Here is a 19,697-nt window from a genome sequence, read left to right on the forward strand (position 1 = left end):
AAGCAAGTCGCGCAGCGAGGTGTCTTCAATTTTATCTCTTCAATTTATTTTTAAAAACAAAATTTTAATTTGATATTGTACTATTTTCTTATCTACTTATATATTTAATTAACATTATTATTTTTTGATCAATTAAATCTGTAGTTTCCATTTGAAAATGATTATAAAAATGATCTGTGGTTTGTTATTCTCTGATAAAGTTTACTAATGGCTATAACACTTCATGCGCTTTATTTTTATATTTTTGTTGTGACTAACTTTTGAGTTTTTACTGCGAATTATTATTAACAAATGAAATGCATACATTATTGTTTGAAATGATTATGTGCTGAGTTGATGCGGGAGAAGAGAGACAACATCGCATTCGTACAAAGGGAATGCATTTCGAGAAAGCTGTGTGATATTTTTCTATAAGACATTTAGTTTAGTTTTAATGTCGCATGTTTGAGGTATTTTTTTGTACAACTAATAGTTTTATAGTTGTGAAATTTATTTCAGTTAGTCACGTCATTTATGGCATTAAGCTGTTATAAATTTTTATGTAAATATTTTTTATTTATATTGAATATTTCCTCATCAGATTTTTGTAAATAAAATAAATTCGTACTTTGTCTGCTCAACTTTGTTTGTGTCATATTTTTGTAATTTAGATTTAAGAAGTTTTAACCGTAACTTTGTCATACATGTAATACTGACTGTATTATTAATACATATTGTATTTATAATTGTTATGTAAAACAAACATAATACGATGCACTGGCATGTATTATGTACAGTAAAACCTCGTTTTCCCGCTTTTTAGTCTGAAATGTAAAGGTCCCATTTCTTTCCCATACATTCTCATTCAAATATCAAATATATTGGGGGAATGAACGTTTTTGTGTTTTTCATAACCCCGGTTTTACCTTCAAAACTCATTCAATCTCTCAAAAGACGTCGAGCCACGCGCCGCCGCACACGTGAATAAAATAAAATAAAATAAAATCGAGGTAAATGAAAAATTGTGTAAATTATTGTCTCAAACTAAATTCAAAGTAGGTGCAGTGTAATTGACTATTTTGTTTAAGTGACTAATTTTGACATTTTGCTAAATAGTGACATGTAGTTGACGTATGTTTAGGAAGAATAAAATCTTTACATTAATAAATTATGATGCAGAAAGTTAAAAAATTTGGCCATAGAAATATTATTTGAAGTTATTAACATAATGTGAAAAGAAGATATTTAAACAGTTATCATAAAAGTGTGAAACATTTTCGCCGCGATGTAAATGACTTGAAATTCTGTGGTACCATACTAAAAAATGTGATACCATATAAAAATCAAATTTCCCAATATTTAGGGGAAAAACAATTTTACGCAAAAATAATTTTTTTACTGTTTTCGAGGTTAAGTACCTATGTAAAATTATTTAAACGTGTTTTTTATTAAAAAAATACAAAATATTTTTAATTAAATAAAAATGAATAATCCCCAATAATGGCAATTTTTACATTTTTTTGCAGTATATTTAGGATAGTCTAGTACAATAAATATATTTTTATGTAATTTCTTTTTTTCCATACATTTTTCATTTTCTCACCTTTTTTCTCAGTTTTACACTTCTTTTTTGTTGCTCCCTAGAAAAACGTAAAACAGGGGTTTGACTGTACACACATACATATACAAAACATTATTTTTATTGGCGCACTATTTTTATTCAGGGTATATTCGACTTGTCTCAGAGATTCGTAATATCACATTGCAAATCACAAAATCGCGCAGTTATAAAAGAATGCACGGAGAATGAATATAGCTAAATAGAAAGTATAATATATGACACGACGAAGCAATGTGTTGATAATTCTGATAAATGAGAATATGTTCCTCTACTGAAGACGGTTTCTGTGATTTCACCAAGTTGCGAGAAATAGAGAGAATCTCTTCGGGTTGTGTATTTCTCTCTGGCAGCGTAACATTTTGAAAAATATATCACTAGTTTTATAAGGGATATTTAAAGAATATTTGTAAATTAACAATAAATCTTTATTGTAATGAGAAACATTGTGTATATGTAATCCGAGGAATAAATAGTTTCCTATATCTTGTGTTTTCTTTCTTTTTCTACCACGATCTTCTTCTTGTACTACCCATAACAGTCAGCTAGCGAGCGAGGCGGTTATTAATACTAAAATGTACGGGTAAACGTCGTTTTGCACCGGTTCGATTTACGCCGATTTACAATTACGCCGGTTCGGCCGACACCAGACGACAGTAGGCGCCGCGATTCTAATAGCAGACACACTTTTACACATTGTTTTATTCTTTTACCGTGTACGCGAGTAGCCTATTGTGTTTTTGAAATTGTTTCCGAATTAGTTTTCGTTTTGTTTTTAAGAAAAATAAAAAGGTATGATTATATTTTTTATTCTTTTATAAAATTAAAAAAATATTAATAAATTTGTAGTTTATGCTATAATTCTGCAAAAAAGGAAGCAACAATAAAGCAAATGAAATTGGATGCTTTTTCAAAAAAATTAGAGAATTTAATTTAGTACCGACGAACTGGTAAATTAGTATTTATTATAAAAAATTCATTAATTATATCAAGAGATTATTACTTATTTTGTAAACGAATTTATACTGCATTTATTAAATACATTTATAATTTGTTTTGATATAGGATATGATGTATCAAACTAACATGTTAGATTGTTCTTAGAATTCTGACACGGAACCTAACCTTACTCGTTTATCTTCCACTATATTTGTGTTCATTTTACGCCAGTGTCTCCAGGAAGGGAACCCCGGTGTAAAATGACGTTTACCTGTATTTAAATAAATTAATATTCCTTGTCATACATCACATTAGTAACTACATATTTATAACAATTCTGATAAAGTTATCTGAAAACGTCACAATATAAGCTTAAAAGGACAAAATATTTTATTTTTATGTACCTATGCACATTTACTTAAAATATTGCTTTAAATTTTGAGGTAGAATTGCTTATCCTGGCTACGATTATATAAAATTTAACAAGTAAAAATAGTGACTTGTACAGATAATCACATACATAAATGGAACGTGAGAGATCATAGAATTGGATTCTAATGTTAAAACCAAATTACTAAAACTATGATGGTGATTCATAATTTACATAACCGAGTTAACCTAAGAGGTTTACTTAAAAAAATATTATAAATATGACAGCGAAAGAAGGCAAAAATCACAACAGACAATTTGAAAATTGGACTTCTAAATGATTGCTCGCAATATTAACAATTTAGTTTTCTAAATTATCAAGTTATTATAATTTTTATAGATAATTTTTTTATCACAACACAAACAGTATTTTTTTTTAGATATGAAAGAAAACCATTTAAAAATTAATGTATATATTCCACCAGCGTAAACAATGCTCGAGGTCAAGTGTCAGTTTGTAGTTCAGTATCATCACAAGGTTGGTTGTCTTCGGATTCCGAGTTGAGAGTATCAGGAGACTTCTCAGCTGTTACACTCGCTCCTTTCCTCATGGGCACTACTTGCATTAAGGTTTCCGGCCACGACTTTCCTTCTGATATTCTTAGTAAAATTTCAAACACTAGAAAAACAACAGTTCATACAGTATATTATATTTCCAATATACCCCACCCCACTCACCTGTCAACAAACTTTAAGGTAAATTGTGTAATTCAAATATCGGATGTTGTTATTTTAAAATTCTCAAAATTGCAGATGTCCAACTGCAAAGACATTGTGTATGGACTGTCAGTATATTGTGAAGTAATTTAATTTAATGGAACCTGCATAGGTAAATTAATTTTTTAAAGACATACCGTGATCTATAGTTAAAACTCTTCTAGTTTTCATATTCAAATATTTATCTAGCGGCAACCGACCATGCTGGATTCCTTTCTCTGCAGCTATATTGTGGCACAACCCCTGAAAAATTAGAATTTAAATACACAATTTTTCATTGCACGTAAAATCCATCAAAATTTGAGTTTACTTGTGGCAATATTTTTAGTAGATAAGTAAGAACTACGCAACAAAATAAAAGAGCAGGCAGAGAGGCGCCTGAAGAAACGAGCACTTGAGGCCCTCAGTATCAAAGATGGTCAAACGACTTCATACATATTTTGGAGAAAGTTTCTAAAATCTATTATAGCACTTTTTGATTTAATTATTTATTATTATTTGGTGCCATTAACACTTTGAATGATTAACCTAAAGGTACACATAACAAGAAATGCTATCTTTATTACACTTAATTTTAATACACTTACACAGTGAACACTTTAAATATGCAGCTTTTAATACTATTTTTAGCATTTGGCCATCTCTGATACTGAGGGCCTCACTTATGTAACATAATAATATGTAAGTTGATTCTTATTTTAGAACAAATTTAATATATAGGACTAGGAAGAAAGATAATGTTTATTTATTTATTAAGGAAATCATACAGTCTATATAAATACAAGGTAATAAAGAACAATTTAAAAAAGTAAGACCAATTACAGATTTCACAATTATTTATTATGAATGCAGGAGGAGAGGGGAAAAAATAATCAAATTCTAAAAAAATAAATATATAAATCGGGTTGTGGTCCTGTGGCTAGTGTCTCGGACTCACGGACCAGAGGTCCGTGGTTCGAATCCCACTCTACCCCAACTCGATTCCATTTTCTAACAGCGAGTTATTTACAACTCGTTGAAAATGGCCCTCAAAATGAAATATTTGGGTAAATCATAAGAACGCAAATATTTCTTTTTTCAAAAAAAAATAAATAAATAAATATTAAATAAAAAGTACATAAAATGGAGAAGACATTGTATAGCTCCAACAATAATTAATTAGATGTAGGTAGTATAGATGTACATATGAATAAGTAAAAATTAAGAGTTGAAATTAAAGTTAAAATTAAAAAGTTAAAATTGAAAGATTAAATTAAAAGTCATAATTAAAAGTTAAGCAAGAGATAAATTTAAAATGTCTTCTTAAAAAAACAGATCTGATAAAAATATGGTATTTACAGTGTAATATGTCGATATTACTAAAACTGTCATTATAGGTAGTATAATAATCTGTATTCTTTGAAGAGTGCTATTTTTCATATAATTAGTCATTGAATTAGGAATGTCGAAGAGTACAGATCGACGAGTTCTACGGACAGGGACTCGATATGAAATGCTTCTAACAATTTCTGTACTATCAATTAGGTTATTAACAATTTTATAGAGAAAACTCATATCCAACATGGTACGCCGAGTTGCGAGATTTCGAACCTTATGAAAATTAGCAGACTCAGTCCTACTTGAAAATGAAACATTATTTTTGAAATCAAATTGTCTAAGAAAACAGTTTTGAATATGTTCAATGCGATTTTTGCAAGTATTGTATTGAGGGTTCCAAATCGGCGAACCAAACTCTAGGACATACGTATATATGAAAAAAAAAGTTTTCTTAATGCGTCAGTTCTTGTGAAAGGTTTGGTTGATCGTATGACAAACCCTAACATTTTGTTAGCTTTTTCTACAGTATTTCCTATATGTTTGTTAAATGAAAGTTTACTATCAAGTACAACACCAAGGTGTTCCGGACTTCCCTAGAGGAATCTATAGTTAACTCGTTGATTTTATATGAATAATTAATTTTTTCAGAACGAATGCGGTAAAAAGAAATTTGCTGACACTTTTTAATGTTAATAGACAATCTGTTTTTAATGCAATATGTGTTTAATCTATTAAGGTCTTTTGAAGATTTATACTGTCTTGATCATTATTAATAGGAATAGGTAAGTATACTTTCATATCATCGGCAAAAAGACTGAATTGTGCGAACTTGAAAGATTGCCCAATTTAAATATAGACATTGAAATCATAAATATAGACATTGAAAAGGGGTGGCCCGAGGTGTGAACCTTGGGGCACTCCTGATGGTATAGAAGAAAAGTTTGAACAGAAGCCACCGATTACAACAGATTGACAGTGATTTGTCAGATAATAAGTTAACCATCGCAAAAGATCTCCGTGAATACCCAGATGTTCGATCTTTAATAGAAGGGTGAGTGGTTTACTTTATCAAAGGCTTTTGCATAGTCAGTGTATATAGTATCTACTTGAGTTTTATTTTCAAATTGAGAGAAAAGGTATTGAGTGAATACTGCTAGATTTGTTGTTGTTGACTGTTTTCTAAGAAAGCCGTGCTGCTGTTCGGGAAAGTTTTGTGACAAATGAGTATAGACCTGATCATAAACAATTTTTTCGAACATTTTACTAAATACTGGAAGTATGGAAATAGGGCGATAATTCTCGTTGCATTTTTTTTACCACTTTTATGAATCGGTACAATATTTGCTTCCTTCCATTTGCTTGATAATAAATACATACTGAGAAATTAAATAAAAATTGTACGACAAGTGTAAAAAGTCTAATTAGAAAACATTTTTTTTATGATTAATTTTTCGAATTAAAATTGTTAACACATAATATGCTTGAAGTTTATTTTTGATGTTTTTTTTTCTATTTCTGTTTTAACAATCTGATTGAAAAATAATGCAACTAATTAAAAATACAATTATCAAACAAGAATGTAAAATCTGTTTAAAAAAGGTTTTTTATCACAGAATAATTCAAAGAACAAACAAAATTATTTTTCGACGATGACCTCATTTGAGCTGAATTTTTTTCCTGCGAGCCATTTCTTCAAGTTCGGGAATTAGAGAAAATCACAGGGAGTCAGGTCGGGCGAATAGCGGAGGGTGCGACAGCAATTATTATTACAGCAAAATTATTTTGACATTGGTTCTCATTTTTCATGATATACATTTTTCTCAACAACAAATTATTTATTTTTCAACATAAATATGTACATAAATTGAAATAATATGGTCCCTGCCATTTTTTTAACCACTCCGAAATATTGTTGAGTTTTGTAAAATACGCCTGTGTTTCGACGATGACCTCATTTGAGCTGAATTTTTTTCCTGCGAGCCATTTCTTCAAGTTCGGGAATTAGAGAAAATCACAGGGAGTCAGGTCGGGCGAATAGCGGAGGGTGCGACAGCAATTATTATTACAGCAAAATTATTTTGACATTGGTTCTCAGTGATATACGAGGGCAGATCAACAAGAAACCGTGTTAGGAATGAAGACGCCATTTTTCTCAACAACAAATTATTTATTTTCGGGAATTAGAGAAAATCACAGGGAGTCAGGTCGGGCGAATAGCGGAGGGTGCGACAGCAATTCATAACACAATTTGGTGACAATTTCGAATGAATGTGCTGGTGCGTTGTCGTGGTGAAACAGCGCTTTCTTCTTTGCCAAATGGAGCCGTGTTTCCTTCAATTTCTTGTCAAAGCGGTTCAATAACTTGCTGTAATATTGCCTAGTGATTGTATTTCCTTTTTCTAAGAAGTCCATAAAACTCTTTGTGTCCCAAAAATTGTCACCATAACTTTTCCAGCCAAAGGGATTGTCTTCGCCTTCTTTGGAGCAGATTCACTGAAAGCAACCCATTTGATTGTTGCTTGGTTTCCGGTGTCTGATGATGAATCCAGGTCTCACTGACAGTAACAACTCGATGCAAAAAGTCCTTCAGATCGTGCTTAAATTGCAGCTTTGAAAATCCTACCAGCTTATTGTCCACCGTAAGCAAATCGTGGCACCCATAGGGCCAATAACTTTTTTATTTTATCATGTAAAATATCGATTGCCGTTCCCATCGACACACCTATGGCATTTGCTACTTCTCGCACCTTCATTCGATGATCAGCGAGATTCGTATCTTGGACTTTTCAATGATTTCTTCGGTAACTACATCTGCCCGGCGTCCTGGGTGATCCTCATCAAAAACAGATGTTCGTCCACATTTAAATTCATCGAAGCAATATCTAGCTGTTGCCATTGATGGCCAATTTTTCTTTTATCTCCTCGCACATTTTTCCCATCCAAAAGAAAAAAACAAATCACTGAACGATACTGTACTTTCTCCATTTTAGCAAAAATCACGTTGCACCGCTTACTGCGATGGCTGTCAAATACAAACTAACCTATGAATCAGTGTCAAATTTGTTTTTTGCTTTGTTTGACAGAAGATGGCAGCACACAATGGTAACAGAAACTTACCATAGTAACGCCATCTGTCGTCAAACATGAGTACTTATTGAACCGTCCTCGTACATTAAATTAATTCTAATATACCTAAATTTTGTTACAAATAATGTTTTTAGGAAAATCTAAACCATCGTATGAGCGATATTGTTATTAATTTTACCTTGTGCGCATTATGATCCACAAGTCCTCCAATAATATACATCTTATTTGGTTCAACTTCTTCTATGACATTTTCAGATTCACTTGATAAATAAATCAATCTATCCTTTGGAAATAAATCCAAATACCCGCTTTCCTCAAACTTCACCTGCGTATGGAAAAAAACAATCAATATGTATGACATTATTCTAGTATTAAAAAAAAAAATCAAAGTTTACTGTTATCTTGTTCAAAGTAGTTATATATTTAAAGTAAGCTTATTAGCTTATGATTACAATGTAGGATAATTTCATAAAAAATATGTATGTGTTATACTGAATTTGTTATTGTGCTTTTTACTTATTTGCATTTTTACGATTCATTGCAATATTTTAATTTTATCACACTGCCCGGCACTGCCCCTCACAGTGTGAGGGGCAGTGCCGATGTGATTGTCGGATCTTACGAACAAATGTGAAATCTAAGTATTTCATAGTTGAAAATCGGAAAGTCAAACGTTCTCATGAAGAGAATACGATGGATTACCGGGATCTGCTAAAGAGAAGAAAAGACTTACATCCCAATATTCATATCCGTTATGCCTTGCTATTTCTTGTTTGGTTCTATCTCCAAAACTGCTTACGTAGAAGTTCATAGGAGTCGGCGACCTCCGATTGAGGGAATAACAGCGTAGGATCTGTTTGATGACTTTTGCTCGATCCTTCTCTATCATCAAGTGATCGAAACTCAGATCTATGATCACTCCGGAAGTGCAGCTGCTGTTAGCGACCTTGCTGTGTTTCAGCGCTTTCCTGCTAGGACCGATATCTATGTTATTTATTTTAGCCTCGACCCGTTTCTTCTTGGCCTTTGCCTTTTCTTTGGCCCTCTTTTCATTTTTCCTCGCTTCCCATTTTTCTTTCTTCAGCCATTTCCGCATCTGGTTCTTAGTAAACGGCCGCTGTCCGAAGAAACATTCGGTTTCCTGAATGCTCTTATTATGTAAATCATTCTCAACTGATAATTTAATGCGTTTGGCGACGCATTCTTCATCACTATTGTTAGGTTTTTCCTCTTCGCAGCGCATGATGTCATTTGGCATACATGAACTATATGTAAATACCTAAATCACAATATTTATTCTATTGCAAGTTCTCTAATCTAAAAACCATCAGAAATCGGAGCGTACGATATGCACAATAAAATAATATGATACAAGATGCAACATAACCTAAATCGTACGTCACTTTTGACAGTTGACGTTTCGAAGTCCACATGCTGTGAGGCGTAAAATATATTATAAAGTATCGTTTACACGTGGACAATATAATAGATAAGACAATATTAATGTACAAGAACGCTGAGACATTACGAAAATTCATAGAGGTCACCAAATTATTTTTTATTTTGTATCCAAGGTGTAAAGGATAAACTAAATAATAAAAAAATAAAAAATCCGTAACCATTTTCGGCAGATAAAATGCGCGGGAGAGACACGTACACGTCGAGCAAATCGCTATTAATTAGTTCGCTGTAAGTCATAAGGCCCTGTCCGTGCTCATTCACACGAAGACAATGCGGCTGCACGCGACGGTGAGGGTAATGATAATAATAAATCTTTATTTATTTATTTATTCATATTTTTTTCCATTATAAACTATGATAAATAGTACAAATAATGTGACCTCACTGGGGTTACCCGCGCCGAGGACACTTAACAATTAACCATAATATTTATACAATGTCATACATACAAAAAAAAAACAAAGGTATAAATAGTTAAGTGGTGGACTTATTGACACTAGCAATTTCTTAAAGTCTAACCAAAACTAAATAAAAAATGCAACAATGAAAAATAATAATTGAAAAATCAAAAATTGATTAAGTTTTTTAGAAAACACAAAGATTATGGTGTCTAATCATTCTCCGTGACAATGTGTCGGAACAATGTCCTGTCCTACAAATGATTATGGTCGAGTCCTGGATAGGATTTAGCACCATAAAGCAAGTATTATTATATTTTATTTATCATGTTAAAATGTTTCATTTTTAAAACTGTGTTAGTAGAAAATAGTCATCAACATCAAGGTAAAGCAATAATCGAACACCGTATCTTAGAAATATAATATTTATTTTTAACCGTGGACTACGTTGTCCCTAAACTAAGTATGAAACTGTTCATCTTACTATAAAAATGATCTAGACACGCTGGTAATTTATTATGTATGGTGTATTTTTTTTTTGTAGTGCCCTATGGATGCGAAAGTTTGTACACCTAGTTTGACTAGATATATACTACTTCTGAAAATTACGGAGATGTTGAAAACACGAGCATTAGGCAAAATGGTGAATGTTACACAATATGCAAAGTGGCCATTTTAACCAGGCGATGACAAATCGCAAGCCCTGTAAATGCCCTCAACTTCCATAATCCTATCTCAAAAATGTTTTCCATCTCTATTGTAATATCTAGATCTTGATGACTCTCTAGGGGCTAAGGGGTGAAATCCAGTCCTTGTCTACAAACGTTCGGACCAAAAAGTATCGAAGTACCTCGTCGTGTTTAAAATACACCGATAAGTAATAGTTTTTCTCTTAGCGGGTAGGTATCTTTTTTTCCCTTTATAGGGGCCTTCTACCAAAACATGATAATATCGGCCGAAAACAAGTTACATTAATTCACAAATTACAATAAACATTAAAAAAAACAGAAGGAATAACAAGATATATACATAAAAAATAATGTCAAATAAAAATTGTAATAATAAACACATAACTAAACTCACAAAAATTCAACATAAATTGAAATGAGCACTAATAGAAAAAAACCTGATAGCGCCTATTTAACAGAGAAAAGAAGGGATATCTTCTCCCCTAGGATCAACTTTGCATCAAAATGATTTACATATATTATGCTAGTTTTACTTTTTACTTTTGCCTTGTTTGTTTCGCGACCCACGCGCCCACGGGTAGAAAAACACTGATGTACAATGAACTCGTTTCAATTATATTGATTTAGCAATAGTTTTTCCTTATTTTTAAAAAATAGATAATGCTACTAAATAATGCATTATTAATTAATGGATTAAATAGAACCCACGTTTGCTAATCTGAAAAACAAATATTAAATTCTTTTTTCTGCTATCTTCTGTGTTTTATAGTTGATTTTTTTTACTATTTTTATAGATTTTTATATTTGAGTTATAAAAATGTTAATAAAATTTCAAATGATTTCGTATTTTTGTATTATTATAATTAGCATAAAATTGATTAATTTAGTGAGGTTCTGTAATATATCATGCGAGTCTTATGATATTTCCCATTTTAGGGATTTTTCACTTTTTACAACTGCACAGTGGTTGGAAGGTCAAATCTGGGTAAAATTCGCTTGTGTGTTCAAAAAATTTGACTTTTCAAAAGATTTTTTTTACCTAACGAGAAATTTATATTAAGGCTAAAACCTAACCTAACCTAACCTAACGAGAAACTTATATTAAGGCTAAATTATTTTTAATGTTCGGCTGTTGGTTTTTCCTTTTTTTTTACATCAACACACAATTTTTTTCCTAAAATTTCAGCCTTTTAAAAATAAATATATAATTTCCTAATTGTTTTATCAAACCGTTGTCTTTAAATTAAAATTTAATTTTACATATAAAATTAAAGCTAATACTTAAAAATAATAATCTGTCACAATTTTTTATGAATCATGAAATAAAAATTTTTTTTTCTACAGAATCCGAATGAGTTCATAATGAAATTTGAGTTAAAGTTAAATTGTGGGATTTTCTAAAACATTTTTGCATTTAGGCAATTTTGTACTATATTTAATGTCCACAAATCCAAGAAAATTTAAACCATCTATTGTGATCTTAGGCGTGTGGTTCAAATATGAGTAATTAGTGTATAATTAAGCAAATAAAGGATTCATAAGGAAAAATATATAATATTTGAATAAAAATAGCTTAACCGTTCATTAAAAAAAAAACAAATATGGCATTATTGCTCCCAGAATTATGTGCAATTAGAGGTACCTACGAGTTAAAAACCAATCGAACGACCGATTCGCGGAACCACATTAGGAATTTTTTCTAGTTTAAAATGCGCATTAATGTGAATTGAACAACAATTATTTTGGGTTTTCAATAAAACAACAAATCATATTAGCAAAGTTAATTTAAATTGTAAAAAATCAATAAAAGACGAAGTCAAAAATATACATATTTGTCGCAACAGAGAGGGAAAACATTTTGAGAAGGGAACATGGAAATCTAGGCTTTTACATTTACATTTTTTACTTCATAAAAGTCAACAGATAGAAGAGTTGAGAAAATGTGGATGTATAAAGATAGGCAGAATGGTGAATGTTAGACAGTGTGTAAAGCGGCTACATAAACCAGCCAACGACAGGTCATAAGCCCTGTAAATGCCTAGACTTTTATAATTTTTTCACCGTTGTTACAGAAAATTTTCGCCATTATAAATTATAAAATAAAATCGTATTAGGCTGGCAATAATCAAAGTTACTGTCAAAAATGACACTTGACAGCTTAAAATTAGGGAGGTTTAAAAATAACCCGAGGGCCTAGTATTTCTAATACATTTATAACATTATTTCCTGCTTCGTCACGTGGTATTTTTGCGGTATTATTTAGTCATCTACCATGACGTAGCATCATACTTCAAGCTTCAAAGTCCATTTCCAATTTTTTAGTCAATATATCGTCATCGCGTATCGTGACAAGCGAGGTCTTGTTCGGAATTTAGCAATTTCCCACCACACTTTAGTCTTAGTCCGATGCCTTCGTGAGGTCACACGTGCTTGGTGTAATTTGCGTAAAAATGTATTGATATTTCATCATCGTTCAATTGTTTCTTCTGGATTAACAGGTATGTTTCTTGGAATTGCATCTTAATTTATTTTTAATTTTCTTATTAGTTTCAATTTTATAAAAGTAACTAGTAGAAAAATATTTACATCTTTCTCTCATAAATTTAATTCATATGAGTTTTTTAAGCCTTCACTTCATTTTTGTGAATTTTTCCCAAATAGTGTGAAGTGTACTCGCCCTTTTACCCTTTAGTGATTTTACTGTTGTGATTTTTAGATGTTGTTACAGGTAAATGTTTTTACCTTCTCAATTTTATTTGTGTGAAATGTTTTTTTTATTTTAAATAATTTTAAACTAAAAGAGTGAGAACAACTGACCCATTTTTCAATCAATTGGATATATTATGTTTAAATTAATACTTTCCACCTACCAATGTTCTAATTTGGAAACAAAAAATTTCTACAGCAAGCGTGTTAACTCCTTGAGTGAAATGATACATTTCATAATAATTTATCACAAAGTGAATGCTGATTCAAATAAAAAAATTAGGTCAATATAAGATACATGATTGAAAATAATCAATGGTTTTTATCGCCAAAAAATATATAGTATGTTTATTTATTAATATTTATTTACAAGTCTCAACTCTCATCATCATCTGCAGCGCTACAGCCCATTGTGGGCCCTGACTTCCTCCGAAATCTGTCTCCATTACCTCCTGCACCCTGCGGCTCTTATCCAGTTTGTCATGCCAATTGCTCTAATGTCACTTTCTACATTATCCAGCCATCTTAATTTTGGTCTGCTTCTGCTTCGTCTGCCTTCCGGAGTGGTATAAAGAATATTTTTTGGGGTGCGGTTATCATTCATTCTGTGCACATGGCCCAACCATTGTAATCTTCTTATTTTGATGAATTGTGCAATGTTGGGTTTGCCATAGTGTCTCTAATTCATAATTAAAACGTCTCCTCCACACTCCGTTTTGGTTGACAGCACCAAATATCTTCCTTAATATTTTCCTTTCAAATACTAATACCATATTTTCATCTCTTTTGGTCATAACCCAGCATTTGGCACCATATGCAATGAGGAGTCTGAGTAGTGTTTTGTAAATAATGGTCTTAGTTTTTCTAGTGAGCAATTTGGATCCCAGATGTTTAAACAAGCCATAATAACATATGTTTGCTGCCGATACCCGTGCTCTAATCTCGGTACTATAATAGCTATTATTAGTCATTTCAGTACCTAAATATTTAAAGGAGTTGACATTGTCTATGTGGTGTGATCCAACATCAATTGCCTGCTGTACATAGTTTATTTGTGACTTTCTTGCTAACATATATTTAGTCTTAGATGTATCAACTCTATGGGACTAAAATCCTCTGTTAAGTTCAAATGAATAATATAGCAAAACCATAATATAATTTATTTATATTTAATTAATTTTATGCATACGATGGTATTATATATTATATAAAAATTATTACCAAAAGCATAAAACTAACACAGCGCCAATTAAGTACACAACACAATATACGATACACATTTCTAAGAAGGACAACAAGATGTAATTAGAATACAGATAATATTAATCATTTTTGTGTTATTATCGTTTTATGTGTTAGGAGTGTGGTGTGTGTGGTGTGTGTGTGTGTTATGGAAGTATGTATATTTAATTTAGATAAAAAAACTTATTATTATTATATAATAAAAATAACATTACAAAATAACACCTAGCTCATCAATATAAAATGAAAAGGCAAACATTTGGTTTACATGAAACAATCAATTCAAATAATTAGAAAATCATCAAGGAATTTTCAACTTAAATCCCTTCCCTCGAGGAAAATTTATTCCTGAATCTCTCTTACATATTGATTTTATCCTCGAGAGCTTAATACACTCTTCCAAAATATTAAACAGTCTCGGTGCGATAAAGCGGAGAAAATAAAATAAAAAATATTATATTCCATCATAAATATTTAAAGAAGCACTAGCGCTAAGAATATTGTGTTATTTATTTATTTGCGCTAATAATTACAGGCGGCCTTCGTGGTGTAGTGGTTAAGACACTCGACTTAAGCACGGAACATGTATAGGAGAAAAAAATTGTATGCATATTCTGCATTTAATTTAGAAAACTTAATCAGGGCCCTGGACCTGAAGTGTACAGCTGATCATCTTACCTTCATGTAACAAAAAAAAGATCAAGATATGCTGCATTTAGTGAAAGGGAATGATGATGATGAATAACAACATAACTTGATTGATATTTTGACGGAAACCCTTTTGAGAAGGGAATATGGAAGAATAGAATAATAGAGTGGTGGTAACTGCGGTAGGTTGTATGGTGAGTGTTGTAACGTGTAATCTCAATCAACTGCAATGGTAACTAGCATGACGATAAACTCACCGGGGGTTTAAATCCACTACTTCTAAGAATAATAAAAATATTGTTCTGTATAATAATTCACATTTCTAGAATAAAATTGAAACCAATATTGAGATGATTTGTTTGCATCGAAATGTTAAATAAAAAAAATCCAGGTGAAGATATAAATTATGTAAAAGTTTGAATTTTCAGTCATGGGGTCATTAAAGCTGAGTGGACAAGTGGCCCTCAATGTCACCAAACGTCTCTGCAGTAATACTTCATTTCCTGTTTCTTCGAGGAATGCTTGTCCCGTATTCTACAAGAGTTCCAAAGACTTAGGAAAATTTAGAGAGGTTCCTATTAATTATTACATGTATTGTTTATTAATGTTTTTTATGATTGACCAAATATTGTAATTTAACTAGAATCAAATTGTGATTAACTGAAATATTCATTTTATGAAATAAATAAATTTAGTTAAAATAATATGAAAATTAAAATAATCAGTAAAAAAAATATTTAAAAATTCAAATATAAAATACATACATGTGTATTGAAGTGCTTTTAAATACTTGGTAAAAGATTGTATGTTATAAATAAAAACTTTGCAGTTCAAAGAGATAACAATCCCGACCCCGTGGGGCCACATTGCGGCCATCTGGTGGGGCCCCCAGGACCGTCGCCCCATCTTGGCGCTGCATGGCTGGCAGGACAACGCCTACACTTGGCGCCCCCTCATGGAGCTGCTGCCACGCGACGTCGCCGTTCTTGCCATAGACTTTCCGGGCCACGGCAAGTCTTCGCGATATCCTCACGGTGAGAACCATTACAATATTTATACAGGTACGCGTCGAATTGTGGGCCCCCTGTGGGTACCAGGCGGAAGTGTTGCCAATTTTGGATCGGAGGTTTGAGGTTTGCACCTAGCTTTTCCATAACTGTATTCTTTTTTTCTAACATGGTTTTTTAAAAATTATAATTATAATTTTTTTTTTTTTAAATAAATATTTGCGTTCTTATGATTTACCCAAATATTTAATATTGAGGGCCATTTTCAATGAGTTGTAAATAACTCACTATTAGAAAATGGGAATCAAGTTGGGGTAGAGTGGGATTCGAACCACGGACTTTTGATCCGTGAGTCCGAGACACTAGCCGCTGGACCACAACCCGACTTTTTAGATTGTATTTTTATTCAGAGAGGTTTCAAAATGTCTTTCACTTCAGTCTTGAATGTCTGTAACTCTGTATGGTTGTTAACCTCAGTATATGCAGTATTTTTTCTTTTTTTTAGTTGCAAATTATTTGTACCATGCTTTTGTTTTATCGAATATATTGTTACGTATATAAAATAAGGTTTCAATCTCTCTCCCGAGTCATGACTCGGTAGAGATGACAGAGCAATAATAGTAGAACATGGAATGTCAGCGCATGGGACCTTTCAGGTAGTGGATTCTTTTACTTTGTAGTGGACGGCTTTCTCTCCTGTTTTGCTCGTGGTGTAGGGGGACTATCTACTTATTAAACAGGCATGTTTACTAGACCATAGACAGTTTATTGCAATACATTAGTACATAGGATGAGACAGGTACAAGTATTAAGTGGTTACATCGAGACAATGGTGAGACAATCTTATATCATGTTGACTCTACTAGAGACCATTCACCACCAGTTTAAAATCGGATTGTGGTCCCGTGGCTAGTGTTTTGGACTCACGGACCGAAGGTCCGTGGTTCGAATCCCACTCTACCCCAACTTGATTCCATTTTCTAATAGTGAGTTATTTACAACTTGTTGAAAATGGCCCTCAAAATGAAATATTTGGGTAAATAATAAAAACGCAAATATTTCTTTTCTAAAAAAAAAACAAAAATAATACAGTACATATGGTGAGGCTTGCACGGGTTTTCAAACGTCTACATGGATACCTACATGACTTAATGCATAACCTAATTTAGGCTGACCGTTCCCGCAGGAGGGTACGGGGTCTCGTAGCGGATTACGATATGGAATTGATGGTGTTGCTTATCTGTTACGATTGACGCCTAGTCGGGTCCGGTGGAACGTTCCGAAATATTTTGGAAGCATGAAACGTCTGTGCTTCTCGAAAGTTTGTACGTATTTTGCTCCACTCATTGAATTTACCGTTTGAAAGGGACCAGCTTACATGTCTTATTGGGACTTCATCAAAATACGGATTCACTTTTTTTACTCTACAGTCTACCTTGTCTGCTACCAGCCTTGGCTAGCTTATCCGCTCTCTCATTTCCGATTTTCCCAACATGAGCTCCAACCCAGCAAAATCGAATATATGCCTCGTGTACTGAGAGCATAGTGAAGTTTTGAATGTTGCTTATGATGGCATTCGTGGAGTTAACAGATTTGAGTGCGAACAGTCCAGACATGCTATCGCTTTGAATTGTGACAATTGCGGGACTATTTATTTTTCTTAGTATCCATAATAAAATTGCACTTCCAAAGTATACGCAGTAGGTCATTGTATATTTTCAGTCCGTTGTTTAACAGTTGAGATTGTCCTATTTTTGTTTTCACTGTCTGTATATGGCAATGATGTGAAATTCGTGTTGTGATTGTGCATGTCAGTTACTTTTGCTAGAGTGATGTTGTCACCCTCGATGTGGCCTAGTGTGAGTTGGTGTATTAGTTTGAGGGATGTTTTTTTACAACTAATTATAAATTGCCACCAATTTTGAATTTTTGCCAAAAATATAAATTTTGATTCGTGGCAAGGTCAATGTGAAATATTTACCTTATAAGTTTTTTTTATTGCAATACCTTGCAATTACCTTTAAGAAAATGATGATAATATGTAGGTATTTTTGTATTTATGAAAACCTTATTTTTAGGGATGTTCTACCACTCTCCGGATAACTTGGTTAATATACGACGTGTTGTGAAGTATTTTGGATGGGACTCCGTGTCCCTGATGGGCCACTCTATGGGCGCCATCTCCTCCTTCACCTATGCGGCGTGCTTCCCGAATCAGACGGAGCTCTGCATACTACTGGATAATATCAAACCCATAACAACGCGAAGGAAATGTTCTGTCGAGCACTTAGGCAAAACTGCGGATGATCTTTTACTATCTGATTCGAGAGTTATGACCGATTCGGAACCGCCATCTTACTGCGAAGAAGAATTGATCGAACGGATGGTGAAAGGCGGAACTATGTCGGTAACTAAGGAAACTGCTCCGATTTTACTGGAGAGAGGAGCAGTTCAGTCGGCCGCAGATAGCTCTAAGCATTATTATATCCGCGATTCGAGGTTGAAATATGGTTTGACTTTAGGTTTAGTAGACGAAGATGTAAATATCATGGCGGAAAATATTTCTCAACCGATGTTAGCCATCAAGTTTGAGAATGGTCCGTACTTTGAGCCAAAAGAAAAGTATCATAACTTGGTTAAGTTGCTGCAGACTAACAATAAAGATTTTGAATTCCATACTGTCCCAGGTATGCACCATTCTCACCTGGTTGAACCTAACTTTATAGCTCCAATTATCACCAACTTTTTACAGAAGTATCACAAACCGTGTTAGTATTATACATTCGTGTTTCATTTTTGTTACCTGAAATACTAAAAATAGCGTGACATGACGATAACACAGATATGATTAATTGATTTATAATTTTCTATTTATTGTGTTCACCATTTGGGTTTATTTCCATTAGATGACAACAGCCAACCCCTAATTTATATTTATTTTTAATAATACATTCCGTGTTATTGTTTTGTGATCCTTTGCTGTTACACCTGCTATCCATTTAACATCTGTGATAAAATTATCGTTTTAAGATTCAAAATATTTGTAGAATGGAAAATAAAAGTCATATTTTTATTTATGACAACAGTAGTTACGAAAATATTACCTCTAATCTATTATATATTATACCATGGCTTTATTCCGGATATTATACAATACATAGTATTATTATCCCTAGTCTGTAGAGGATATTCAATATCTGTCACCATTAGGTATCTAAACTTCTTACTATAGAATTTCTTATCATTTAGAAAGACCAAAATACAAAATCCAACTTGGCTAAAATATAACATAGAGCAGTTTGACATAACTTTTAAAAAGATCTGAGTTTTATCTATGTTATTAAAATTTAATAACATAGTAAATTACTAGTCTCATGTTAGGAAATTAACAGTGTTTTTAAATTAACATTTTGATGTTAACAGTGCTTCTTTGATTTTTTTCTTTCTTTATTTAGAGAAG

At 32.4% G+C, this 19,697-nt stretch overlaps 2 protein-coding genes and 1 long non-coding RNA gene across 3 annotated transcripts; 2 read left to right on the forward strand and 1 right to left on the reverse strand.

Annotated features, from left to right (window-relative positions):
• Positions 1-2,003: 2,003 nt before the first annotated feature.
• Positions 2,004-9,772, reverse strand: LOC148272473 (tRNA methyltransferase 10 homolog A). The gene is made up of 4 exons (XM_088240012.1): positions 8,820-9,772; positions 8,265-8,411; positions 3,820-3,925; positions 2,004-3,584 (listed from the first exon to the last, which is right to left on the reverse strand). Exons 1-4 carry the CDS (start codon positions 9,342-9,344, stop codon positions 3,409-3,411), a joined length of 954 nt encoding a protein of 317 aa, XP_088096138.1. The 5' UTR covers positions 9,345-9,772; the 3' UTR covers positions 2,004-3,408.
• Positions 6,814-9,524, forward strand: LOC148272474 (uncharacterized). Its single transcript, XR_015824829.1, has 2 exons — positions 6,814-7,024; positions 7,204-9,524. It is a non-coding gene; the product is annotated as an uncharacterized LOC148272474 (long non-coding RNA).
• A 3,313-nt stretch (positions 9,773-13,085) lies between the features above and the next one.
• LOC148272475 (putative serine hydrolase) lies at positions 13,086-19,504 on the forward strand. Its single transcript, XM_088239998.1, has 5 exons — positions 13,086-13,132; positions 14,200-14,285; positions 15,659-15,801; positions 16,060-16,264; positions 18,316-19,504. The coding sequence occupies exons 2-5, from the start codon at positions 14,228-14,230 to the stop codon at positions 19,008-19,010; spliced, it is 1,101 nt and encodes a 366-aa protein (XP_088096124.1). The 5' UTR covers positions 13,086-13,132; positions 14,200-14,227; the 3' UTR covers positions 19,011-19,504.
• Positions 19,505-19,697: the final 193 nt, after the last annotated feature.

Source organism: Micrasema longulum, unplaced genomic scaffold (assembly GCF_059751315.1).
Source record: "Micrasema longulum isolate JH-2025_06_02 unplaced genomic scaffold, ASM5975131v1 h1tg002326l, whole genome shotgun sequence".
NCBI classification, from domain to species: Eukaryota; Metazoa; Arthropoda; class Insecta; order Trichoptera; family Brachycentridae; genus Micrasema; species Micrasema longulum.